Source organism: Oryzias latipes, chromosome 5 (genome assembly GCF_053564925.1).
Source record: "Oryzias latipes strain Hd-rR chromosome 5, Olatipes_Hd-rR_3.1".
NCBI lineage: Eukaryota > Metazoa > Chordata > Actinopteri > Beloniformes > Adrianichthyidae > Oryzias > Oryzias latipes.
Genome location: NC_136241.1, coordinates 3,913,458 through 3,940,104, shown reverse-complemented (window position 1 = coordinate 3,940,104; position 26,647 = coordinate 3,913,458). Strand labels below are relative to the sequence as shown.

Sequence of the window (26,647 nt, the reverse complement as noted above, 5' to 3'; positions counted from 1 at the left end):
TTTTGCTTATTTTAAAACAACATGGTCAGTGCTCTCTGGGAGTTTTCCCACCAGTGGACTTATTGACTCAGTTTAACAAATGGGAACATTTCCACACCTCCATATATCCATCTTGTTTCATCTACCTTTAAGCGTAACCCTTGTGCTATCCTAGGCACTTTAACATTGGGAGTTGGATCATCTAGACCCACTGGACAGTGCTCTGAACCTTTTTTCTTCAATGATTTGTGATCTTCACTGGTGTCCATGGATGACATGAAATCTTTCCACCTTTATCCACCTTTGTCATGGTAGGGAAAACACGTCAATGTAAGGGTGGGGTCATCTAAGATAGCATAAGGGTTAAGTGGACTCAACCTCCTGAAACAGATAGAGATACAGATCACCTACTCCTTCAGAGTAACTGACCTCTTTTATTTCTCTAATTGTAGTTGATGGAACATCTTTTTACTCTTCACATCCAAACTTTATTTTTCTGCATAGAGTGTCAGAATTTACTCTGTCCCAGAATCAGACAAGGTTGGCAAGTGAATCAAAATCCTGTCAAGAGCTGGTGGTGTAGGACCCAAAAATACAGGACACCAGCCTTAGTGGCAAAAACTTTGACATTTAATAAACAACCTTGAACAAGACAAAACTCGGATGACCTGACACAGGAACTGAAAACCAAACACTTACTGTATATACAATGAGGGTAACGAACTCTATGAAGACTAGCTGAGGATGATCAACCTAAACCTGGTGAAACTAACAAGGAAAACAGAACATGACAAAAAAAAAACACCACAACAACCCAAGCACAGAATCCTCACAAATCCAAGACAAGAAATGTCAACCAGCAAAAGCAGAACAGCTTTACTGAAAAGAGCACATGGAGTTATGGACATGAGATGAACAGGCTGTTTCTTCTGGTTGGTTTGTCTGTTTGTTGAATAGTTGGTTCCTAAACCTTATTGGGAAAGTTTTAGAAATGGACCACTGAGTTTCAAGTAACATCTTTGTAAGCCTCTGATTCATTAGTGATTCATCAGAACTTTTTTTAAATGAAAAGTTACATCTCCGTCTTAAGAGATTTATTGATCAAAATGTGTTCCAATCATCCTCTGCCATCCCCTTTTCTTCAGAGAGAGCTCCTTCCTTTCCTCTCCGTTCAGCTGGCTCACGTTGGCTCACAGTCATGATAGGAGGGGAAAGTTGAGTCAGGATGAGAGTTTCGCTGCAGTTGGAGCTGGTCATCCCTCAAGTGATGGAAGTTGCTCTGACTCAGATTCAGTGCTGTCTATTGTTCTCAGCCGGATCCATTAACTGTACCCCAGGCTGGACAGAGTCTGGAGGGAGATAAGCTCTGATCTGATGAGTGCATTTTCCACTTGACAGCGCAGTTTAAACCTGAGGCTCCAGTGCTGTTTACTTTCACTAGGTGCACAATTTTTTTACTTCACTCCAACTTCTTCTCTTTCTAAATATTTGGTAACTTAGCAAACCTTAATATCCCTACAGAAAATGAGAACACTTGACTGAGAAGTGTTATGTCAGTACGACCGACAGAGACGCCGTGTTTCGCCCTGTTGAGGGTGTTTTCCAGATCCACCTCTCATGGGTAAAATGTGAGATTTTAAATGTGTTTGTACCCAGAATAGGTGGCGGACTATTTCTGGAAAGGCTGTAAAAGGTTAAAAAAAATAAAATAAAAAGGTGTTCATGTAGTCTCAGGTGTGAAGCTGGCATGCTTTTTGTTCCATCCACCTATCTTACCTTTGTCACAGCAGTGTTCCTTAGGGTTGTGTTGGTGTACAGGCTTGTCAATATTAATTAAAGCGTATAAAGGCTAGCTAGTGGCGGGCAATAATCCCACACACCAGTCGCCTGGGACACAGCCTCCGTAGTGACCTTGTGTTGGATTTCACACTGACTGTGGGACAGGAATAATAGGTGTGGCCCAGCCGCACAGCCACAACTGTCTTCCTAATCCCCCCACAGCGTGGCCAGACTCCATTGTACTCAGCAGATTATATCATTAGCAAGTCGCTAAATTCTCCACGGCAAGCATGGCCTCACTGACCCTCTGTTTTGTGAAACATGCGGCTCACTTGTTGCTCTGGAAGGAGGTTGCAATTGGAGAAATAGAAGACATCTGCTCCACAGATTCTGCTGGTTTAAACTCTAAAGTCTGAGACGAAAGCAAAAAAAAGGGAAATACAGTGGTGGACAAAATTGTTGGTATCCCTCAGTTAAAGAAAAAGTCAACAATGCTCACTGAAATGACTTGAAACGTTCAAAAGTAACAATAAATCAAAATCGATTGAAAATTAAATAATCGAAATCAGCCATTACTTTTGAGTTGTTGATTACCGGAATTATTTAAAAAAAATAATAATAATGAAATAGGGCTGGACAAAAATGATGGTCTCTCCATAAAAGACAGAGAACTAATTGCCCAGGGGGTCATGATGAACTCAGGTATGTCCATTAATTGACATCACAGCTGTTTTCAAACCCATAATCAGTCAGTCTGCCTATTTATTTATTTATTTATTTTTACTTGTCCTGTCCAACAGCTGGGCAGGCAGATGAGAGCTGAGGGCCTCTTGTGTTGGACATATTTTACTTTAACAAGAGGGGTTATTAATCTTCAGACAAACCAAAGGTGTGACTGAACAAACCCCTTTTGTAATTGAGGCCAAACTTTATTCATTTCAACCTTGATTGAAAATCTTTGGTGTTGGACCGGACGGAAAAGGAAAGAAGGGAAGAAGAGGGAGGGATGTCAGAGGGGGGGGGGGGGTGATAGTGAGAGGGGGGGGTAAGACCATGAAGCAGCATAGAGCAGACAGGTTTACTGGTTGTTTATCATTACGGTACAGTTCAAATGTAGTACAAGAAGGGCGGGGCCTGTTCACACACACTCAAATATTATCAACACACCTGCTAGCTGCAAAAAATGTTCACATGTCAACATGTACACAAAACAGATAGTGTTCACGAACGCATATCTATGCCTTTAAACCAACTAGTGTGAAATCTTTCATTCATTCAATCATGCAAACTATAAGTGCAAAGGTGAGCTAACACCTGTGCTCAGGTGAGTGTTCATGTTCTTCTAAAATGGATGGTGGAATGTGAAAAGAAGGAGGAGGAGCGCCCAGCCACCCCCACACCCAGAACCCCGCCGCAGCGGCAGCCGGAATTCCCCCAACGCCACACGGGAACAGGCAGGGAACAACCGCCACCCAGGCCAGGGCCAGCAGGACCGCCGCGAGGCCCCCAGAGCCAGAGAGCAGGGAGGCGCGGAGGGAAAAAGAGCGCCGCCCCAGCCCAGCCAGGAAAGCAGCCCCCCCGCCGCGCCGGAAGAGCCCAACGCAGGGCCCCACCGGAGAAGGACGCCCACAGCCCCAGACGAGCACCCCACCACCACCCAGGAGTTCCGGGCATCCCCCCGCCCCAACCCCAGGTACGAGTCAGGACCCCCCAAGGGAGACCCGCTCCGCACTCCAGGCAGCCACCCACCCGGCCCACGGTTGGTCCAGGGAGGAGCAAGGCAGGGGCCCGCCGCCCCCGCCCAGGAGGGGGGAACCCCGGGGAAAAAAGGGTGGCCCACAAGGGGTGTTATAAATATGGCCCGACCAGGCTCGGCCATATTGGAAAGTTGGCGGGGCCCAGCGCTCAGGGGCAAGGACCAGGACCCACCCCCCAGGGACACGAACACCCCCGGCTCAGGTGTAATATGAACCCCCCCACCGTGCGGAGAGAGCACCGCCGGGCCCAGGGAGCCGGCACCCAAGGGACACGGCCGCCATCGCCAAGGGGCCCGCACCCCCCACCAGGGAAGGGGTAGGGGACAGATGGACCCAGGTCCCACCTTCCTTGCAAAATGTGTGTGCGTGTATGTGTGTTTGAGAGGGTGTGTGTGTGCATGTGTGTGTGTTTATGTTGGAATGTATATATTGAAGGAGGAGGGGTGTGTGTACTAAGGGGGGTGCAGTTAAAATTGGCGAGTAGGGCACTAAGGGGACATCTCCTGATTACTCACAGTGATGTCCCCTCACCCTCCCCACCAAGGGGCCCTAAATGTCTAAGGTGCGGTTAAAATTGGCGGGTAGGGTGCCAGGAGGACATCTGCTGCTTGCTTGCAGTGATGTCCAAGCACCCCCCATACCAAAGACCCTAAATGTCTAAGGTGCAAATAAAACCGAAAGAGGGGGGGCCCACTCCATACGGCAACCATAGGAGGGGGGCCACTGCCAAGTAGCCCCCCCCAAGGCGCATCGCAGGCTAGACCCCCCACCCCCTCACCCTAATATGAGGTTATATGAGGAAGGGGGTAAGTTGGGGACAGCTGGTAGACTGTCCCCCGGTGGTCAGACAGCTGTCCCCCAGGTTTAAATAATTCTGTTAGTCAACAACTCAAAAGTAATGGCTGATTTTGATGATTGAATTTTTTTAAAAATTGTAATTTATTGTTACTTTTCAACGTTTCAAGTCATTTCAGTGAACATTGTGGACTTTCTTTCTTTAACTGAGGGGTGCCAATAATTTTGTCCACCACTGTAGTCTTGATAATAAATGTTCTAGTTGGAATACTTTGGCCCCTCTGAAATCTCTCTAAAATAGCAATCCAAATGGAGCTTCATCGCTTTCATCTCTTTGAAATGGAGTTTCTCAGAAGACAGGTCTTCTCCTGACTCTGTGTCTCCACTGTTTTGCTCTGTGGGACGTCAGGACTTTCCCTGCTCATCACAGTTCAGGAGAAACGCGGTTCTCTGACTTGCTGGAATTTCTCCAGCGTCATTGACTGCAAATGTGCAAACTTACTTCTTTTGTTACCTCGCTAGTAGAATAAGGGAACGGTGTTCTGTGTTTGAGTGTGATTTATAAAGAACCAGCTCCTTAAGGTCAAAGTTAGGAGGGCCGTCACGCAGACAGCAAACTGTCGTCTTCAGAATTATGTAATTTTTGAGACATTCTTCTACTGGGTGAAATGACTATCATCTGTTTGTGTGAGTTCACTTCTTCCATCCATCCATCCATCTTCCTCCGCTTATCCGGGGTCCGGGTCGCAGGGGCAGCAGTTTAAGCAGAGATGCCCAGACTTCCCTCACCCCAGCCACTTCCTCCAGCTCCTCTGGGGGGACCCCGAGGCGTTCCCAGGCCAGCCGAGAGACGTAGTCTCTCCAGCGTGTCCTGGGTCTTCCCCGGGGCCTCTGCCCAGTGGGACATGCCCGGAACACCTCCCCAGGGAGGCGTCCAGGAGGCATTCAGACTAGATGACCGAGCCACCTCAACTGGCTCCCTCGATGTGGAGGGGAAGCGGTTCTACTCCGAGCCCTCCGCGGGTGACCGAGCTTCTCCCCCTATCTCTAAGGGAGCGCCCAGCCACCCTACGGAGGAAGCTCATTTCAGCCGCTTGTATTCGGGACCTCGTTCTTTCGGTCATGACCCAGAGCTCATAACCATGGATGAGTATTGGAACAAAGATCGACAGGTAAATTGAGAGCTTTGCTTTTCGGCTCAGCTCTCTCTTCACCACAACGGACCGATACAGCGACCGCATAATTACGGACGCCGCTCCAATCCACCTATCAATCTCATGCTCCGGTCTTCCCTCACTCGTGAACAAGACCCCCAGATATTTAAACTCCTCCACCTGGGGCAGGGACACTCCACCCACCGAGAGATGGCAAACCACCTTTCTCCGGTCAAGAACCATGGCCTCAGATTTAGCGGTGCTGACCCTCATCCCAGCCGCTTCATACTCAGCCGCAAACCGCCCCAATGCACGCTGGAGGTCCTGGCTTTATGAAGCCAACAGGACAACATCATCTGCAAAAAGCAGAGAGGAAATCCTGTGGTTCCCAAACCAGACCCCCTCCGGCCCCTGGCTGCACCTGTCCATAAAAACTATGAACAGAACCGGTGATAAAGGGCAGCCCTGCCGGAGTCCAACGAACGTGGACCGGGAACAGGTCTGAGTTACTGCCGGCTATGCGAACCAAGCTCCTACTCCGGTCATACAGAGACCGGACAGCCCTAAGTAAGGCTCCCCGGACCCCATACTCCCAGAGCACCCCCACAGGATACCATGGGGGACGCGGTCAAACTACAAAACACATATGGACTGGGTCCGCAACTCCCACAATCCCTCCAGCACCCTAGATAGGGTGTAGAGCTGGTCCACTGATCCACCACCAGGACGGAAACCACACTGTTGTTCCTGAATCTGACTTCACTTCTTCTCACTCGCAGAAAAAAAGGAAGTTTATTCCTAATATGGAGTTAATTCAGTCTCAATAATCAGAAATGCACACAACCTGTTTCACAAATACACAGGCTCTCATTCACAACTGTAATTTTACGCAAACGTTCAATATAAATTTAGAAATGCACACGTTGTGTTTAAACAAATGCACACCCTGTGTTTCACAAACACACATGTTGTGTTTCACAAATGCACAATAAGTGTTTCTCACAAATGTGCACGCTGTGTTTCACAAAAACACAATACATTTTTCAGAAATCCACAATAGATGCTTCACAAACATCAATTTTAGGTACACTTGTGATATGAATTCACAGATCGTGCAAATGCTAGAATGTGATTCACAAACCCGCTTTCATTTGTGAATCTCCCCACATTTGTGAGAGATTTTTCTACGGTGAATATTGAGACTCCCTTCATGCTGCAGGTCAACTAATGTCACCATTGGCTAATGAATCTGTCAATCAAACTCATCAGCAAAGCAGGCGTGCTTTACACCTCCAGCATTCTTGTTGTGTCAGCCGAGCTAAATCTAAAAGCCAAGTTTTTTAGAATCTCATCTGTCTCAGCAAAGTTTTATTTTTTTCCAAAGCAGATGTCAATCACATTATTTTATGTCAGTCATTTTAAAAGCTCCATGTTCAAACCTGTCTTCAGAATAGAACAGAAGACATTTGTTGTCAATCTAACTTCAACCTAAAATTGTCTATTTGCTCAATGTAACAATCAGTTAAAGCAATAAAACCCAAAACAAATAAATTATGTTTTTACAATAAGAAGAGTTGCTGGGATTACTCAAAGTCCCACTCCTATTATCTTTTGATCTATTTTTAAAACCCTCCAAGTGGTCTTTAATTACGATTATGTCATCTTAGCCGAAATCCAAAATACATGTGTTGTTTTCTAGAACAAAGTTTCTGCAGAACAGCAGTTCATTAGAAATGCACCTCTGACTTGTGGGCAGGACTGTTTCTGTGCTCTCCCACTGGCTTACAGCCCCTCAAAACCCCATCCTAATATTGTTGGTGCAACAAAAGTGGTGAGCGATATCAGAGCTATCCAGCCATACAGTTTTGATCCAGATTCCAGCTTAAACGGGGAAACCAAAGACGTTCATGGATCTATTTGTCAGGCAGTGGATGCATCAGTATGAAGCAGAGCTTGTGCCCCCCCCATTGTATTTCTTGCATCACAAATTTGTTTTTCCAATGATGTTTTTTGTCTGCTCCTGATTCACAATGAATTGGAAGAAGAAATGCTCAAAAATGCTATTTTGAGCTTAATTTTCTTAACAAACTATATTACTGAAAGAATTGGCACACGTCTTGACTACATAATGAACTGAAGTGCCATCCCATTCCAAACTCATAGAGTTCTGTATGAGGTCCACCTTTTGCAGCTACTACAGCTTCAACTCTTCTGGGAAGGCTGTCCACAAGGTTGAGGAGAGAGTTTTTCCATTTTTGACCATTCTTTCAAAAGTGCATTGGTGGGGTCACACACTGTTGTTGATTGAGAAGGCCTGGCGCTCAGTCTCCGCTTTAATTCCTCCCAAACGTGTTCTATGGGGTTCAGGTCAGGACTCTTTCAAGTTCATCCACACCAGATTCTGTCATCCATGCCTTTATGGACCTTGTCATGTTGGAAGAGGAAGGGGCCCGCTCCAAACTGTTCCCACAAAGTTGGGAGCATAGAATTGTGCAAAATGTTTTGGTATCTGTAGCATTCAGAGCTCCTTTCTTCAGAACTAGGGGTCCAAGCCAAAGTCCTGAAAAACAATCCCGCACCATAATTTCTCCACCACCAAATTTCACACTGGGCACAATGCAGTCCCAAATGTACCGTTCTCCTGGCAACCTCCAAACCCAAACTCGTCCATCAGATTGCCAGATGGAAAAGGGTGGTTCATCACTCTAGAGTCCAGTGGCGACTTTACATCGCTGCATTCAACGCTTTGCATTGCACTTCGGTGATGTGTGGCTGAGTGTCTGTTGTTCCCAAACTCTTCCATCTTGTTCTGATAGAGCTGACAGCTGACTGTGGAATAATTAGGAGGAAATTTCACCACTGGACTTGTTGCACAGGTGTCATCCTATGACAGTTCCACGCTGGAAATCACTGAGAGCGACCCATTCTTTCCCAAATGTTTATGAAAACAGTCTGACTGCCTGACTGCTTGATTTTATGCACCTGTGGCCAGACCAAGTGATCAGGATGCCTGACTCTGATCATTTGGATGGGTGAGCCAATACGTTTGGTAATATAGGGTATGTTCTTCATCATAAGAAAAATGTCACAACAACATGTTAAAAATACCAAAAACACAATTTTAATCAAAGGGGGTCTTTAACTTACCACAAAGACCACTTTACTCACACTTTATTATTGGTACTGGTAGTGTTAAAACTAATGACATATGGTAAGCATGAATGAAAGGATTTTTGAACCTTCAATTTGTTAGGAACGTTTGCACACTTGGACAGTATTTTGTATTAAACCGTGGCAGCACCACTCAAATTACACGGCCCAAATTAACCAAGGAGCATATTTTTATCATGCACTCCAGAAAATCAAATACTAAAGAGGAATCAAATGTTTAATAATTAAAAAACACAGATATTGTTGTCTTGTGTGGTTTCACCTTAATGAGATCTTAAAAGGTTATTTTCTTCTGTTTTTCTTATTCCAGATCTTGGCAATTGTCTCCATCCTCTTCATCATACTGTCCACCATCGCCTTGTCTCTGAACACCCTCCCAGAGCTGCAGGACACGGATGAGTTTGGTCAAGCCTCAGACAACCCGCAACTGGCCCATGTGGAAGCTGTGTGCATCGCCTGGTTCACCATGGAGTACCTGCTCCGCTTTCTCTCCTCCCCAAGCAAGTGGAAGTTTTTCAAGGGTCCTCTCAACGTCATTGACCTGTTGGCCATCTTGCCATACTACGTCACCATCTTTCTCACGGAGTCCAACAAGAGCGTGCTGCAGTTCCAGAATGTCCGGCGGGTGGTGCAGATTTTCAGGATCATGCGCATTCTTCGTATTCTCAAGCTCGCGCGTCACTCCACGGGTCTTCAGTCTCTGGGTTTCACCCTGAGGAGGAGCTACAACGAGCTGGGCTTGCTGATCCTCTTCCTGGCCATGGGCATCATGATTTTCTCCAGTCTGGTGTTTTTTGCTGAGAAGGATGAAGAAGACACTAAATTTAAAAGCATCCCTGCCTCTTTCTGGTGGGCTACCATCACTATGACCACAGTAGGTTATGGAGATATTTACCCCAAAACTCTTCTGGGTAAAATAGTTGGGGGCTTATGTTGCATTGCAGGAGTGTTGGTAATAGCTTTGCCCATCCCAATCATTGTAAATAACTTCTCTGAGTTCTACAAAGAGCAAAAGAGGCAGGAAAAAGCCATCAAACGAAGAGAAGCTCTGGAGAGAGCAAAGAGGAACGGTAGCATTGTTTCAATGAACTTCAAAGACGCTTTTGGTCGCAGTGTGGAGCTCATGGATGTAATAGTCGACAAAACAGAGGAAAATATTGAGAAGCTCCATGATAATCATGTGTCCCCACAAAGAGGGACTCCTGGACTCAAGTCATCCACAAGCCCCTGCAGCCCCTCCAAGACCTTTGATTTGAACTACAAAGAGCCAGCCAAACCCTCCAGCAGCCCTCAGCACCTCAGCGCCCAGAAACTGGAGGAGATGTACGGTAAAATGTCAAAGACTCAGTCACAAGCCAACACTGAGAGGAGGGACAAAAGGCAGTATTCCAAAATGGTTCAACAGAGGGCAGAGTTTGAGATGGAGAACATCTCTGCTGGAGCTGCACCCAGCACAGTGGATGCAGTGACGGACATGAAGAGCGTGTCCAGCATCGACAGTTTCACCAGCTGCGGCGCTGAATTCCCTGAAAGCTCGCGCTTCTCCCACGGCCCCAGCAGCATCACACAGGGGAGGGTCCGGAGAAACCCCAGCCTGGAGCCCACCATTGAAAATGAGCATGAAGGATCACACAGCATCACCACTCCCCAGGCAGGAGAAAGGACCAGGCGCAACCTCGGAGACCCGTGTGGAAGCAACGCACCAAGGAGTGAATCGCTGAAGGTCCGAGTCACAATAGGAGAGGACTTCGGGGCAGGAGTGCTCTCGGACAGCTCGTCGGCTCAGAGCCCAGAGACCTCCATCTACACCACTGCCAGCAGCGGGACACCCAGCAAGAGCCCCGAGAACATACTGCCCAGGATCTTCACATTCCACGATTCATCCATCAATAAGTTCATCGATGCTGACACAGACGAGGACGAGCATCTGCATGACGCCCCCAGCTCTAGTGCGACCCAAAGACTACTGGAGAAACCCAGCCCCAACTACAGCCATCATTCCAGTTTCCAGCAGAGCCTAAACCACATGGAGGCTCTTCAGAGGAAACTAGGCAACAGCACACAGGTGCAGGAGAACCATGTGGCTCAGGAGACACTGCCACTCCAGGGAGAGAAGAGTCACTCCAGCTCCTAAAAGAAGGAAAACTACAACCAAAAGATGAGGAGGTGACAGAGGAGAGCACACCAGCTTTATCACAAATGAGAACATTTGCAGAACCATAAACTGCCACTCTCATGAACACGTCACAGATGTGCGATGATAAAACTTGTGTTCTTCTCTGCTGCCTCTACAAGTGAGTCTTGGTTAAATCAATCAAGCAGCAGACTCTTGAAGTTGGATAAAAAGAACACAGTGGGAGGATTTTTACAGTTTCTACATTTTTAGAACAGATCATAATCCAATTATCACACTCTACGCAGTGGTTTACAAAAAATCATTTTTTTAAGCAAGAACCAACTTTTTGTGACATCTCTGGAAGCCACTATAAAGCCACTGCAGCAAAAGCTGTCAAATCAGTAGCAAACCACAAAGAGCTCTGAAAAAAGCTACAATCAGGAGAGAGATTTCACATACCTTTATTGCAGTATGAAAGCAGAACACCAGTCTTTGACTCCCTAAAGTGTTTAATTATATACAATGTATATTACAAAGGTGAGGGGTTGAGAGTATGTTTGCTTCCTTTCACTACCTCTGGCCTTAGTTCGTGTTTTATGTTTGTGTGAAGAGGAGACAGCCTGAAGCAGGCAGATGGACAGCACATGCTTATGGAGCCCTGGGAATGACATTAAAAAATAAATAAATAAATTGTTCCCTCAAATTAATCATTTTTGGCAAAAAAATCATTATTTCGTAACCCCAAATTCAATCTTTTTAGCATTGTGTTAGCATAAATTAAGATTTTGTGCACACAAATTGGTATTTTGGTAAAATACCATCCTACTACTAATTGGTGGCCACAAAATAGTAATTTGAGTGTGCAAAATGCTTATTTTTGCTCACAGAATGCTAATTTAAGAACACAAAATGTGCCCACAAAATGCTAATATGTACCTACAAAATGATCATTTGTACCCACTAAATACTAAAATGTGCACACAAAATGCTAATACCTATGCATAAAATGCTAATATGTGTGCACAAAATGCTGATGTGCACACAAAATGCTAATACCTGTGCATAGAATGCTAGTATGTGTCCACAAAATGCTAATGTGTACACAAAATGCTAATATGTTTCCACAAAAAACTAAATTGTGCACACAAAATGATGATCTGTGCACAAAACGTTTATTTTGCTGCCCACAAAATGCAAATTTATGGCCACAAAAGATTAAATTTGAGGGAACAGCTTTTTTTTATTTTTAATGTCATGTCCAGAGCTTGGTACCTGCCCATGTGTGTCTGTGCAATAATTACTGCTCAGTATATTTAAAGTCAAGTAGCATTAGTGGTCTCTTGTGTGCTGGGTGACTTCTTGCTTGACATGTGTTGGTATTTTTACTACACAATTTGTAGCACTGCAGTCAGACTTGGTGGGTCTGCATTTATCATTTGTTTCATTTTGATCCTACTTTGTCCCACTTTTGCTGAGAGAAAGCACCCCCCCCCCTCCCCCCGAATCATCTGCACAATGTAAACTCAAATGAAAAATGTGTTATTTTTTTTATTCATGTTATTTTTTTTAAGTGTCTGTTTTCCCATAGGAATTCCTATAGGAATTATATATATTTTCTGTGATCAGATTCCAATATCAAACAAAAGGGGAAGTTATTTTATTTTTACTTTTATTTTAGAAAGTTATTTTCATCACACAATATTTTTCTGTTCTGGGGAACAAACATTTGTCATAAACTGATAGACAGTCTATTCAAGCTGGAAGGTTTTTCTCTCCCAAATTCTTTGGTTCATGTATGGGTGTGAATATTGTACAGTTAAAACTATAAAATAGCATCTACAAAAAAAAAACATCATATAATAATTTATATTTTTAAAGTATTTTCTAACACAATGAACTCTTAGACAAAGGTGTTGTGCTAACCTCATAGTTTTGCATTTCAGTGCACTGTAATTACAAGTATGCTAGGGGAAGTTACATTCCTTAGACAGTATTTTGTGAAAGACGTTTCTGTTTTCCCGGCTGTTTCCTTCTTGAATATATTTGTCCTTCTGTCTTTAGTGCAGTGAGAAGAACCAAAGAGTTGTTCTTTCTGATGACTTAACACACTGTGTCATGTTTGTTCTCAAAATGTTTGACCATTCTTGGTGCACGTCAGGTGATCTCACTCACCACAAACATGGACAATGACATGCAACAGACAGTACCGCCTCTTTCGGTTCTACAGTGTCCGAAAAGGTTTTGTTCTTTAAGAGACCTAAGATTGATTTCTTTTTAAACAAGCCATAATACAGAGGGGAAAAAAGAATTACACATCAGTTTAATTGATAGGAATAATCTTTAAGACTTACACATGAATGGAAAAAGTTTGTTTAAATCCTCTTATTGGTGTTCCTGAAGGGCCCTGAGGCATTTTCTCACCCATACATTTCCTGAATATTTGCTGCATGATTGATAGCTGATTCTTTTCATTTTGAGCTGCTCGGCTGTAGATTTGCTGGTATCTTCGGAGCAGCTGTCTGATTTCAACGTTATTAGCTGTTTGAAAGATGTCCCCATGAAGATTTTTAACAATTAAAAGCCAAAATGTTATTATTATAATTTGACATTTTAGTTTATAAAACAATTTTTAAATTAATTGAACCAACGTATTGTGGTTTTTGGCAGGTGTTTTATGCTAAAAAGAAAAAACGCATTGCAGGAAAGTGAAATGTGGAGCTTTAAATTCAGCAGAATTTTTAATTCAGTCTGCTAATGAAAGTTCTGAACAGATATTAACCCCACAGTTATATTTATCAATAACACAAAGCAACATTTTGTCTACGCAGCAAACTTTAAACCTTAAGAGTTCAATCCTCCCTGCAGACGGCTGTATGTAGTCTTTGCACATAAGCTGAGTTAGATATTCTTGTGCCTTCGCTTTTACAAACCTTGCATACTAAATTACCCTAATCATGTCCCAGTGACAGCCAGGCCACCTGTGCAGCAAACCAACACAAAGAGCACTGATGCATTTGACATCAGAGCTCATTCTTACCGCGTCTTTCCTTTGCACTTAAATGTACCAAACATTTCCATGATAAAGATCCCGTCCACAAACAGGTGCAGACTCACTCTACCAGGAGTGAATGATCACTGTTTCCATGGTGATGGTTGAGATGACTGGATGGCTCACATTTGATGCATGCGCGCAGCTTAATGTGTGCAGAATGCATACTTACAGACTTGTCATTCACTCTTTCATTTCTTCATTCATTCATCTCAGTTGTCCTGACGGTGAGGTGAGGCCTGGAGGGAAATTGTAAACCGATAACTGGATTGTGAACCTCTAGGTCGTCCTGCTACTTGATTTATTTCACCTCTTGTGAGCATGTGAGCATCTCAGCAAATTATAAAAGAGCAGATGGAGCGTGATTGCATGGAGCCGAACCCGCTGTAAGGTGTTCCAGGAATTTAGCCCCCTGTTCCTGGAGGGAACCAATGTGAAATGTGAAGGGGACTAGGAACTAGTGGTGTGTGACAGATAGTGTTGTGGATCCGAGCTGTCAGCTTGATTAGAGCTCATGTCATGAATGGTGCTGCAGCATTTCAACCTCCAGTTTCCGCCAGAACAATTCCTTGACAAAAATACTATGATCATTCCAAACAAACTTGTGCGAGCAGGTACTGCAGCCGCACATTTTTCTGAGTGCCCTGTGTGAGTCCATGAATACTGTCATGGTCATGGTAAGGGTGTCCCCCTGCAAGGAGTCAGGAGATAAAATGCAGCTCCAGGAAGCAAACTTTCAAACCAAAGGGTTTCATAGAAAGGAGCTTTTGCATCCAGCTTTTTAAAGCTGCATAGTAACGGAATAAAAATGTCAAACTGACGAATGGTTGTATGACTGTGCTGATGAAGGCGTTAGAAAAGAAGAAAAGGATAGATAGACAGGCAAAAAAGGGTTGGGTGAGTAACTCGGTGAGGAATGAGAGTTCATTAGAATTCATGACACAACAGTCACTCATGTAAAAAAAAAGGAGAAATCTATTGGGGAAAAAAGCCAATAATCGCAGTCAAATTTCTGCAAAACAAGCCACAGTCAATTTGAATAGATTTAGTTCTTTTCTAACAATGTCTTTATTGACTTTTCTTTGTTTTTTCTTGGAATGCACTTTATTGATTTTTCTCTGAAGGAGCACCCCTGTTGTCACGTTTCACTTCAAATGTCAACATACAAAGACAAGCTGGCTGAACTGTTTTCCGGAAGCACAATTTAAAAAATCCTGAAACAATTTGTTTTTGTTTTGATCTTTTGAAATTCAGTGTTTCACACAGAATGTTCAAGCTCTAATTTAATGTCCTTTAATGTCTGCTCCCGTCATTCACGGAAAACAGCTCTGCGTGCTGTCCTATCTGTGTCTGGCAAAACGTCGGTTTTGAAAGTTTCATACTTTGTACCTGTTCAATTTGTAGAGTACAACATGTTTGTGGTTTCTGTTTCTGACGCATGTAGCGCTTTAAAACCTTGACAGACTGAACTTGTAAATATCATCAAAAAGCTGTAGGTTAATGCCTAAAATGAGCAGTTTGAAGGTAGTTTTCTCATTTTATCAACTGATGCTCAATAAAAAATCAGAATTAAGAACTGCTGTCTGGCTGTGTTAAATTAAATATGTCAATAACATTCACTGTAGGGAAGGGAGGAGGACTCAAAGAGGGTTTGCAGTTGATGTTGAATTTGTGGTTTGATAAAACAGCGCCCTCTGGTGTTTCTTCTGGTTTAAAGGCAGAGGTGAGAGATAAAATTCAAAAGTCTCTTTAAGATCATCTGGGATCCAACAACATTCTTAATTTTATTGTTTCTTGTATTCCTTTTTTTTTTTTTCTGATAAATGTACTGCTGGTTTTTGCAAAATTTGTCAGTAAAATCTAAAAGAAACATTATCTTTTAACAACACCTTTTATAAAGCTCCATGTATTTGAAATGAAGGTAGATGACAACAGGTAGGCTGGTTGAGGAAACATAATGGAGTGGAGCTGTTGGAGGTCATGTTGGAGCAGACAAGTCTCCAGCATATTTTGTCTCTTGGCTCCACTTGACAGACTAATTAAGATTTAGGATGTAGTATGAAACTCAATGTATTCATAAATACTTTTAAGGTTTTTTTGTGGTAAATGGCAAAAGCTTAGGATACATTGTGCTTATTTTTTAGGGGGGGTGGGTAAAATTCCTCATTGTGAGTTAATTTCTCAACAAATGCGAAAAAAAAACTTCATTAACAAAAGTTTAGTTGATGGGAAATCAGCAGAAAACCGTCGTAATATGTAACCCAATGCAATCTGCCCAAGTGTGAACACCTGACCCACACCCTTATTGTGGAAGTTACCGACGTCCATATAAGTTCCGGGTCGGCAGATTCACTTCCTGCCTGCTTCTTCCTGCTCCCGGCTGTTGCTGCTTCTGTGGCCACACCAGGACAACTCTGAAAACTTGACACAAACCCATTTGTAAAACTCTAGTCTTGCACTAGATTTATGGTAATTCCATCCCTCAAAAGACCTGATCATTGATCAGGTTTGTTTTTTTTTGTTCCATTTTTGAACCCCCATTGGATGGGGAGCTACCCAACTGCACAATCCTGGGATCCTGGACACTACCACCTCCAATAACATCTCATCAGCGACAGCAAACCTCCCAACTACATCACTACCAACAGACTTTTGGATGCCACACAATAGGATTCAGCCAAATGTCGTCCCATGTTCTGTGTTGTATAAGTGTTTTGTTTTGTTTAAAACAATCCATTGCATTTTACCTTCAGAGCTGCCTTGTGTTTTCATTTACACACCCTGGGCCCTGTTCCAAAAAGCAGGTTATGTGAGTTACCACGGTAAGTTTAAGGCTAAGGAAGCGGACAACCTCAGCTTTCGGTTCCAAAAATGGAGTTATGTTTCAGGATAATGACCAAGTTAATGACCAAGTTGCCATAGAAACTCATGCTCTGAACACAACCTGGTCTGGAGCAGGTTTAGTTGAAGGCTAGTTTGGTTTCAGAGAGATAACAGAGCATGGCGTGCCCATTTGAAGACTAAAGATGTAAAAACAATGATCACATACAATTATGGCAGTGTGGTGATGGAGCAACACAAATTGATCATCAGCATCTGCAATACAATAAAACCAATAAGATAAGTAAGGGTTAATGACCGACGAAGTGTGCATAATCACTTTTTAACGCACCCCGTGGAAACCTTCGCTTCGGACGGTTGCTTCAGTGAAGTGCGTTAAAATAAAAAGTGATAATGCACACTTCGAAGGCCATTAACCATGATGACTTACAAAAGCAATAAATATTAACCAGTTTTTTGTTACTTAAGTTACTTTATTCTATACTTTATTTTTTCCGATTTGGATCGCTTTTCTCACAAAAAGCGGGCTATTTGTTATGTGGTGCTGCGTGTTGTGACAAATTGTCCGCGTCGCGCCGCACCAGTGCAGTGAAGATTCTGCGATATATATATACTGATCTTTCCGATGGGTTGAATAAAGCATCAGTTCAGAGAGAAAGTTCACCTCCTACCACTTGTTTTTGTGATGAAGCAGAAGGTTGTTTTAACCCTTGTGCTATCTTAGATGACCCCACCCTCACATTGACGTGTTATTTCTACCATGACAAAGGTGGATAAAGGTGGAAAGATTTCATGTAATCCATGGACACCAATGAAGATCACAAATCATTGAAGAAAAAAGGTTCAGAGGACTGTCTAGTGGCTCTAGATCAGTGTTTTTCAACCAGTGTGCCGTGGGAGATGGTCAAGTGTGCCATGGGAAATCACCCTCATTAACTGATATAAAAACATTTCCCATCTCCGGGATTTCAGCTCTGTGTTCATCCAAACAGGCCCTGATAAAACACTGAGTAGTTAGGAATATAAAAGATCGTAAAATACTTTTTCTTTGCGTTTATTTTATTTTATTAAAGACATTTTGATAAGAATGATGGTACCGCGATTCAGCTGCAGCTCCGGCTGTATTTTAGAAAAGTCCCGGCCCTTTAACTGTCTCCACCAATCATTCTTAGGGAACTTAATCACATGTCATCAGTCTGACCAATCAGAAGTGGTTAAAGTCTTCACTTTCTTGTCCCGATTTAGCTCGTAAAATCGCTCAGTTCTAACTAAAATACCAGCTAAAACTTGTCTTTATCGGTGCAGCTTTCCACAGAATCCGGTATCAGACCGTGGAACAAGTGAACAAAACAATGAAGCTCAGAGACGCGATCTCCGCCGGCCGTTTTTTGCACTACATCTCCCATGATGCATTGGGTTGTGAGAGTGAAAGCGCACAAGGAGATCTGTTGTTAAACGTCTTGAAACCAACGAACACACAAACTGTTTTTAAATCTTCTAACTTAACTTTTATTGCAACTTTTAGTAAAAAAAACAGCTGCCGTTTCCAGCTTTTTCTGCAACAATTATCTCAAAAATGCATGTGCAATTGTGGAGGGGCTGTAGATCAATACATACTGAGTTTCTCCGTATTTTTTTTTTTAATTTTTGGATCCTGGTGTGCCGCGGGATTTTTTTTAAGGTTAAAGTGTGCCGTGGCTCAGAAAAGGTTGAAAAACACTGCTCTAGATGACCCAAATCCCAACGTTAAAGTGCCTAGGATAGCACAAGGGTCACAGAAGCCGGTGAAGTGATACAAAACATTTAACCTATGTGACTGGAACTTCTTTTTTCACCTTGCGGTTATCCTGTGGTATATCACTTTTTAACACACACCCAGCAGCCAATCAGAATCGTGTTTTCACCCGAACCATGGTATTATCAATGTATATTCTCAACCAAACACCTAATATGGGAAAATCAGTGTATACACTGACCAAAAATATAAACGCAACACTTTTGTTATTGCTCCCATTTTTTATGGTATGAACTCAAAGATGTGAAACATTTTCCACATCCACAAAATAACCAGTTCTCTGAAATATTGTTCACAAATCTGTCTAAATCTGTGATAGTGAGCACTTCTCCTTTGCCAAGACAATCCATCCCACCTTACAGGTGTGCCATATCAAGATGCTGATTAGACAGCATGATTATTGCACAGGTGTGCCTTAGACTGGCCACAAGAAAAGGCAACTCTGAAATCTTCAGTTGTATCACACAGCACAATGCCACAGATGTCGCAAGTTTTGAGGGAGCGTCCAATTGGCATGCTGATAGCGGGAATGTCTACCAGAGCTGTTGCTAGGGAGTTGAATGTCCATTTCTCCACCATAAGCCGTCTCCAAATGCGTTTCCGAGAATTTGGCAGCACATCCAACCGGCCTCACAAACGCAGACCATGTGTAACCACACCAGCCCAAGACCTCCACATCCAGCATGTCCACCTCCAAGATCGTCTGAGACCAGCCACTCGGACAGCTGCTGAAACAATCGGTTTGCATAACCACAGAATTTCTGCACAAATTGTCAGAAACCGTCTCAGGGAAGCTCATCTGCATGCTCGTCGTCCACATCTAGGTCTCGATCTCACTCCAGTTTGTCGTCATGACCGACTTGAGTGGGCAAATGCTCACATGCGGTTTACACTGTTCAGGGCAGATGGCAGACAGCGTGTGTGGCGTCGTGTGGGTGAGCGGTTTTCTAATGTCAATGTTGTGGATTGAGTAGCCCATGGTGGTGGTGGGGTTATGGTATGGGCGAAGAACACAGGTGCATTTCATTGATGGCATTTTGAATGCACAGAGATCCCGTGACGAGATCCTGGGGCCCATTGTTGTGCCGTACATCCAACAACATCACCTCATGTTGCAGCATGATGATGCACAGCCCCATGTTGCAAGGATCTGTACACAATTCTTGGAAGCTGAAAACATCCCATTTCTTGCATGGCCAGCATACTCACCGGACATGTCATCCATTGAGCATGTTTGGGATGCTCTGGATCGGCGTATACAACAGCGTGTTCCAGTTCCTGCCAATATCCAGCAACTTCGCACAGCCATTGAAGAAGAGTGGACCAACTTTCCACAGGCCACAATAGACAACCTGATCAACTCTATGCGAAGGAGATGTGTCGCACATATGAGGCAAATGGTGGTCACATCAGATACTGACTGGTTGTCTGAGTCCCCTGACCCCCTCAATAAAACAAAACTGAAGATTTCAGAGTTGCCTTTTCTTGTGGCCAGTCTAAGGCACACCTGTGCAATAATCATGCTGTCTAATCAGCATCTTGATATGGCACACCTGTAAGGTGGGATGGATTGTCTTGGCAAAGGAGAAGTGCTCACTATCACAGATTTAGACAGATTTGTGAACAATATTTCAGAGAACTGGTTATTTTGTGGATGTGGAAAATGTTTCACATCTTTGAGTTCATACCATAAAAAATGGGAGCAATAACAAAAGTGTTGCGTTTATATTTTTGGTCGGTGTAGTATCCATCATATGTAGTAATATAAAATTAAACATAAAATAAAAAAGCATGACACATTGAAGTAATGACTGTAAAATGCATTCCAAATGCCTTCTTTAAATGTTTAAATGGTAAGTGTTGATTACCATTCAAACAAAGAAAAACAAGTTCACTTAAATAACACAATTTAGAATCCAAAAAAATTAGAACAAGTCAAAGGAATTAGACATTCACTATATATATATATATATATATATATATATATATATATATATATATATATACATTCCGAAAGGCATTTTGCATCACAATGACGCTGGAAATGAGATTATAAACTCGCGCATGTACTCTGTCATTCTTTGCCAAGCAGAAACTCTTTCTTTTGCTGATGCAGCCGTGTTACTTTTTTGAAGGACGCTATAGTCTTTCAAATACCGTAATTAAAACTTCAGACTCCCTATCACTCAAGTATAAAGCTCCCTTTTTTTCTCCACGTGTTTCCATGGTGACTCCAGAAATCGGCAATCCATTGAAAATGCCTTGTTGTGCTCACCGTGCACGCGCATTAACTCAGGGTCACAGAGAGGAGGTTAATTAACCAAACTCTTAACCGGTGTTTTGGAACCGACATACCCAGAGTAAGCAACTTTAGGGTTACTTAAGCGAGAGTTCAGGGTTAAAGTCAGGGTAAATTGACCTTGCTTTCTTGAATACCCCTCTGTGCTCCTTGAAACTAATTCTTCTGTGTATGTAAACTAGCGCCTAGCTCGGGGGTCGGCAACCCGCGGCTCAGGAGCGGCATGCGGCTCTTTAGCGCTGCCCTAGTGACTCCCTGGAGCATTTTCAAAAATGTTTAAAAATGTAAAAAGGAGAGAGAGAGGGGAGAGAAATATATTATGGTTTCTGTAGGAGGACAAACAAGACACAAACATTCTTAACGTTTTCCAATGCTGTAAGAATGTGTAGAATAAATATTGTAACGCCCAGCAGGTACGTTGTGGGTACCGGATGTTCTCGGGCTGCCGGATTTTCTCGGGGTCCTTCGGGGTCCTTCGACCAATGATGACGTCACACTATTTGATTGGCTGTAAGTTGCCACGACCAATGAGTTAACGTCACTAAGTTTTTTTTAAAACTTTATTGACAATTGCGGTATCATACATTAAATAACGAACAATAACAATGTAATCAATATTACCTCGAAGATCAGTCACCATTGCCAAACATAACATATTAACATAGAAAATAAAGAATACAGGGGAAAAAAGAAACAATGAATCAACATAACACACAAATAAATAAAAACATAAGTAAAATAAAAATAAGATAAAGGAACATAGAACCAATCTCATTCATTCATCTTCTTAACCGTTTATTCCCTTTCGGGGTCACGGGGTTGCCGGAGCCTATCCCGGCCACTTGGGCGTAGGCAAGGGATACCCTGGACTGGTCGCCAGTCTGTCGCAGGGTGGAATATCCTCAATCGCACACCCATTCACTCTCACACTCACACCTATGGACAATTAAGAGTTGCCAATCAACCTATGTAGCATGTTTTTGGATGGTGGGAGGAAGCCGGAGATCCCGGAGAAAACCCACGCATGCACGGGGAGAACATGCAAACTCCACACAGAAAGGTCCCCCGGGGAACCGGGGGCCTTCTTGCTGTGAGGCAAGAGCGCTAACCACTGCGCCACCGTGCAACCCCTAGAACCAATCTAAATAGTCTAATACTAGTTAGGGGTACTCGTGAAGTTTGTATTTCTGAACAAAACTAAGAAATTTCAAGCCATTCTTCTTTTTCATGTAATTAAGTGATTGAAAGTAAAAACCAAGCTCTTTATGAAATGTTATAAAAAGTGGTTTGGTCTTCAAAATTTTATTTTTGTGCATATAAAACTTTCCGTGCAATATCAGGATATTAAGAACTGTATTTTCTGGTCTATATGATATCACACCGAATAGAACATTTTTTGCGTGTAAATGAAATGGCATTGCAATTTTGGAAGAATACCAGAAGCAGAACTCATCCCAGAATGTTTTTATAGTTCCACAGTTAAAGAATTTGCACTGCAGTTGTAACTTCACCTCACCAAGATGGCGGTGCTCTCCTCCCATGAGGAACCACGTGATGTCTCCTCTACTGATATAACTCATTGGAAGGACCCCCGAAGGACCCCGAGAACATCCGGCGGCCCGAGTCGATCCGGTACCCACAACGTCACTTGCTGCGGGCAAAACGGGAGCCAAGCTGTCAACAAGTTGAGCTGTCGATCAACTGGCTGTGCTGGAGAGCGGTCCAAGTCCCATACACCGCACGACTCAGAGAGAAAGAGGCAGAAAGAGAAGCTGAGAGCGCAGTTTCTTTTCTGGTATAACAAGCCCAATTATTTGAATATCCAGATCCTAGCACGAGCCCTAATTGCAGAAGTTAGTTCCTTTCAGACAATAATCGCCGAAGAGCAAAGCATCAAACAACCACATACAGCGCAACCACCTCACCTGCAGTATGATTTCGGAGAGTCACCTAAAAGGGCTGAATGAAAACAAAGAATAACCCAGAAGCTTAATAGCATCCCTGAGGTTTTCGCCTTTTCGCCAGCAACAGATTCAAAATATTCTGGCTTGACTCCATTTAAAACTGTTTTTCAGCAGGTTTTTTTCTCTGCAGAATATAAAACTCAGAGATACATCACAAGACAGTACCAAAAAAATTTGATGCCACTCTTTTAAACAAAAGTAAAACTTTAAAATGTAAACAAGATAAATATGCATACACTGAGCTGAATAATCTCTTTCTGATCAGGTGGAATAACTTTCTAACAGGTACAAAGCCTGTTTGTAATTTGGAGCTTTAAAAATTCAACATTTCCTCATGAAACGTCAAACAGAAAAGAGCACAGAGGAAAACGTTTTTTTCTGCAGAGGCGTTCTAGTCTCAGCAGCAGAATCCACGTTGACAGGTTTTCCAGTCCATCAGACAACAAGCTCATCAGTGAGAGCTTTAATCCACTCTGTTACATAAAGTGGACATCCAAGCCCGCGTCACGCAGACAAACTGATTCTGCGCTCCTCATGTTCTGTTCGTGGGCTCTTAAATTCCTGCCTGCTGCCCCAGCAGCTATGGTTGTCCTGGTGGACCTGCTGCTGATGCTCTTGGACCTGTCCTACTCCATCCTGTGCGCCGTCCTCCAGACCCTGCTCCCGCCCAGGCTGAAGTCCGTAGAGGGGGAGCTGTGTCTGATCACAGGGGCCGGGGGCGCGCTGGGGCGCCTCTTTGCGCTGGAGTTTGCCAAAGAGGGGGCGCAGCTCGTGCTGTGGGACTGCGACACGGCCGCCAACGAGCACACCGCTCGACTCGCACGGGACCTGGGCGTGAAGGTTCACGCGTACACAGTGGATCTGTCCAAGCGCGAGCACATTTACGAGGCCGCGGACAGGGTGAGGGCAGAGGTGGGGGATGTGACCATGGTGGTTAACAACGCGGGGGTGGTGGCCGGACGGAGGCTGCTGGACTGTCCAGACGAGCTGCTGGAGAGGACTCTGCTGGTGAACTGCCACGCGCTGTTCTGGGTGAGTTCGAGCGCGCGCCCTTACGCACACTCGAATGCGCACTTATGTTTGTGTGGATTATGTAACTTCCATTTACATCTGTGCCGGGGTGGTGGGGGATCTTGGGTCATTATTTGTGCACGTGTGTGTGAAGAGACCAGAGTAACACAAACTACACAGAACACCTTAAAAGGTTAAATAATAATAATAAAAATAATGAAGTAGTTAAATAAAGGCTTAGAGTGTCCTATCTAAGCTCTTCATGCTGGAAGTGTATCTCGTGGCACAAAATGAAACAAACATTATGAAAACAGATGAAAGTCCTGTTTTCTGTGCAAATAATGCTTTTAGAATCTTTTCTTTTTCCAAGATTTAAAGAATTGACATTTAAAAAGATAAAGAAATAAAGTTAAGTGCTTCAGAGGATGTTTAACTTTTAACCTTTAGTAGTTCGAGGCCTATACTTCCAAGTTCTGCTTTATGATAATCTCTACTAATTCATCTTTAAAACGTTTTTTGTGGCAATAATACACATCCGTCATTTTAGTAAAACCCTATATTCTTATGTCGCTGAAATAGTTTTGATTAAATTACACAATAACTCGTCATCTGCGGGGAGCTCAGAGTAGAACAGCGTCTCCTCCACATCGAGAGGAACCAGTTGAGGTGGCTCAGGCATGTGGTCCGGATGCCTCCTGAACGCCTTCTTGGGGAGGTGTTCCGGGCATGTCCCACTGGGCGGAGGCCCCAGTGAAGACCCAGGACATGCTGGAGAGACTACGTCTCTCGGCTGGCTTGGGAATGCCTCGCGGTCATGGTTAAAAGGAGAAAGATGGATGGATGGATGGATGGATGGATGGATGGATAGATGGATGGATACACAATGATTCCACATTTAATTCTTTTCTTTTTTTTTACTGCAACAACCATTAAAATTGAGATCAAACAGTTCTTATGTTTTATAACATAAGAACGAACATCAAACATGAATAAATCCACAAAGAAAGAAAGACAAGGTCAAAACAATGAAAAAATGACTAAAAGCTATAAACTATACACAAATTTCCAAGGATTTATTCAAAGGGGTATCACAGTTATGCGTCATAACACTTTTTGATTATTCACGATGAATTTTGAATGAAAACTATGCTAATTGGGGGATCGGTTACTCCAATGTCATTGTAAATAGCTGCTGTGATTGGCAAACTCACCAGTGAGTTCAGACTACTGAGGGAAAACAAACAGGTTTTGATGAGTTCATCCAACATACAGTAACTTTCAGGGACTGTCCACTTCAAAAATCTTAACCCTTGTGCTATCTTAGATGACCCCACCCTTCCATTGACGTGTTCTCCCTACCATGACAAAGGTGGATAAAGGTGGAAAGATTTCATGTAATCCATGGACACCAGTGAAGATCACTGTGACACAGAGCACTGTCTAGTGGGTCTAGATGACCCAACTCCCAACGTTAAAGTGCCTAGGATTGCAACAGGGTTATCCGACTTTGTCATGGTAGGGATAACACGTCAATGTAACGGTGGGGTCATTTAGCACAAGGGTTAAAAGGCCTGAAAGCTTCGGTTCTATAGCTAACAGTTATAGCTCCCATGCAGGCAGTTTCATTTACAAATTGTCGATAAATTTGGAAATGCCCACTGCAGACTTTGATGAAGAGGGTAAAGTAAAAGTACTTTTTGATGAAAATAATATTTCCTAAATTTATAGAGGAAAGTTTTTTTTAGCTTTTAGAGATGGATTTGATCTTTTCTGCCATTGTGCTTTTACTTTTCACTTAAAATTTTCACTTTAAAACCACTGGCAGCTGCATCATGAAGTGTTTTATTGCTTTTAGTTTCCTTATATAAACATGTTTATCGTTCTAAAAAGCATAAAAATTTAGCTTTTTAAATTCAGTATACCGGTAGTTTGATTCTCTCTAATCCAGGTTTCCTTAAAAGATAAGTTAGAGTATTTATCCTTTTGTAAATGTCCCATAGCAAAATTTTACAATGACATTTATCAAGTAAACAAGTGACCATGAAATGCTGCCTCCATTCATGACAACAGGATTTACTGACGCTGCATCATCTCACCCGACAGATGACCAAAGCTTTCCTGCCTCAGATGAAAGCAAGAAACCACGGCCACATCGTGACCATTGCCAGCGCTCTGGGGCTGTTCACCACGTCCTGTGTGGAGGTCCGTGGCGTGGAGAGTGACCTAAAGGTCAGATGTTCCCTCTACATTGATTGTTTTTTTCTTTCAGGATTATTGTGCATCTAAGTTTGGTGCTGTTGGATTCCACGAGTCCCTGGCGCTTGAGCTGCAAGCAGAGAACCAGGGGGGCATCAAAACCACCTTAGTGTGTCCTTATATTGTAAACAACGGGATGTTTGCAGGCTGTGAAATCAGGTGAGAACTCTTCACTAAGAGCTACTTCAACTAGCAGCACCAGAGTAAGACTTTTTTTTTTTTGGCATCTACTAGAAAAGAGCTTCGGAGTCTCATCCCTCCATTGGAGCCTCTCTACACCGTCCAGGAATCCATGAAGGCCATTTTAGGGGAACAGCAGATGGTTTGCATTCCTCGCCTCATATACATCCCCTTCCTCGCAAGAGTGTGAGTCTCCATGAAGTCCTGCAGGAAGCTGCAGGAAAACATTTTTCTGATTTGTAGTCATTTCTGTGAGCAGACTGCTGCCATGGGAGGCAAACCTGGCAACATATCGCTTCATGGGAGGAGACAAGTGCATGCTGCCGTTCATCAACAGGACAGAGACCAAAGTGACCTGAATTCAGCCTAAGAAGCAACGTAAGCTATCGGAGGAAGGTTGTGTGCATTTCAGAATAAAAGGCATCTCAAGGAAAAGTCGTGTTGTTGCAATCCTTCCGTTTACATTTTTTAACCAGGGGTGTAACGGCTAATCGGTTTCTA

General features: G+C 43.3%; 2 protein-coding genes across 5 annotated transcripts in view; both read left to right on the top strand.

Annotated features, from left to right (window-relative positions):
• LOC101167947 (potassium voltage-gated channel, Shab-related subfamily, member 1) overlaps positions 1–15,376 on the top strand; it is a 59,610-nt gene extending 44,234 nt beyond the window's left edge. For all 3 annotated transcript variants that reach the window (XM_011474642.4, XM_004068544.5, XM_078947946.1), the window contains exon 3: positions 8,946–15,376. In XM_011474642.4, the coding sequence (XP_011472944.1) occupies positions 8,946–10,769 (1,824 nt within the window). In that variant the 3' untranslated portion in view covers positions 10,770–15,376. The remainder of the gene's footprint in view (positions 1–8,945) is intronic.
• Positions 15,377–23,090: 7,714 nt separating this feature from the next.
• rdh20 (retinol dehydrogenase 20) lies at positions 23,091–26,581 on the top strand. 2 transcript variants are annotated; one of them, XM_004068470.5, is made up of 5 exons: positions 23,091–23,731; positions 25,814–25,912; positions 25,980–26,125; positions 26,201–26,332; positions 26,406–26,581. In XM_004068470.5, exons 1-5 carry the CDS (start codon positions 23,234–23,236, stop codon positions 26,503–26,505), a joined length of 975 nt encoding a protein of 324 aa, XP_004068518.2. In that variant the 5' UTR covers positions 23,091–23,233; the 3' UTR covers positions 26,506–26,581. The 2 variants fall into 2 exon arrangements, with proteins under 2 accessions (XP_004068518.2, XP_020558672.1); XM_020703013.3 differs by lacking the exon at positions 25,814–25,912 and having other exon boundaries at positions 23,123–23,731.
• Positions 26,582–26,647: the final 66 nt, after the last annotated feature.

Coding starts and splice junctions, on each gene's coding strand:
- rdh20 (XM_004068470.5), top strand. CDS start 23,234: ATGTTCTGTTCGTGGGCTCTTAAATTCCTGCCTGCTGCCCCAGCAGCT. Junction 23,732..25,813: donor ACTGCCACGCGCTGTTCTGG/GTGAGTTCGAGC, acceptor CTCACCCGACAG/ATGACCAAAGCTTTCCTGCC. Junction 26,126..26,200: donor TTTGCAGGCTGTGAAATCAG/GTGAGAACTCTT, acceptor GGCATCTACTAG/AAAAGAGCTTCGGAGTCTCA.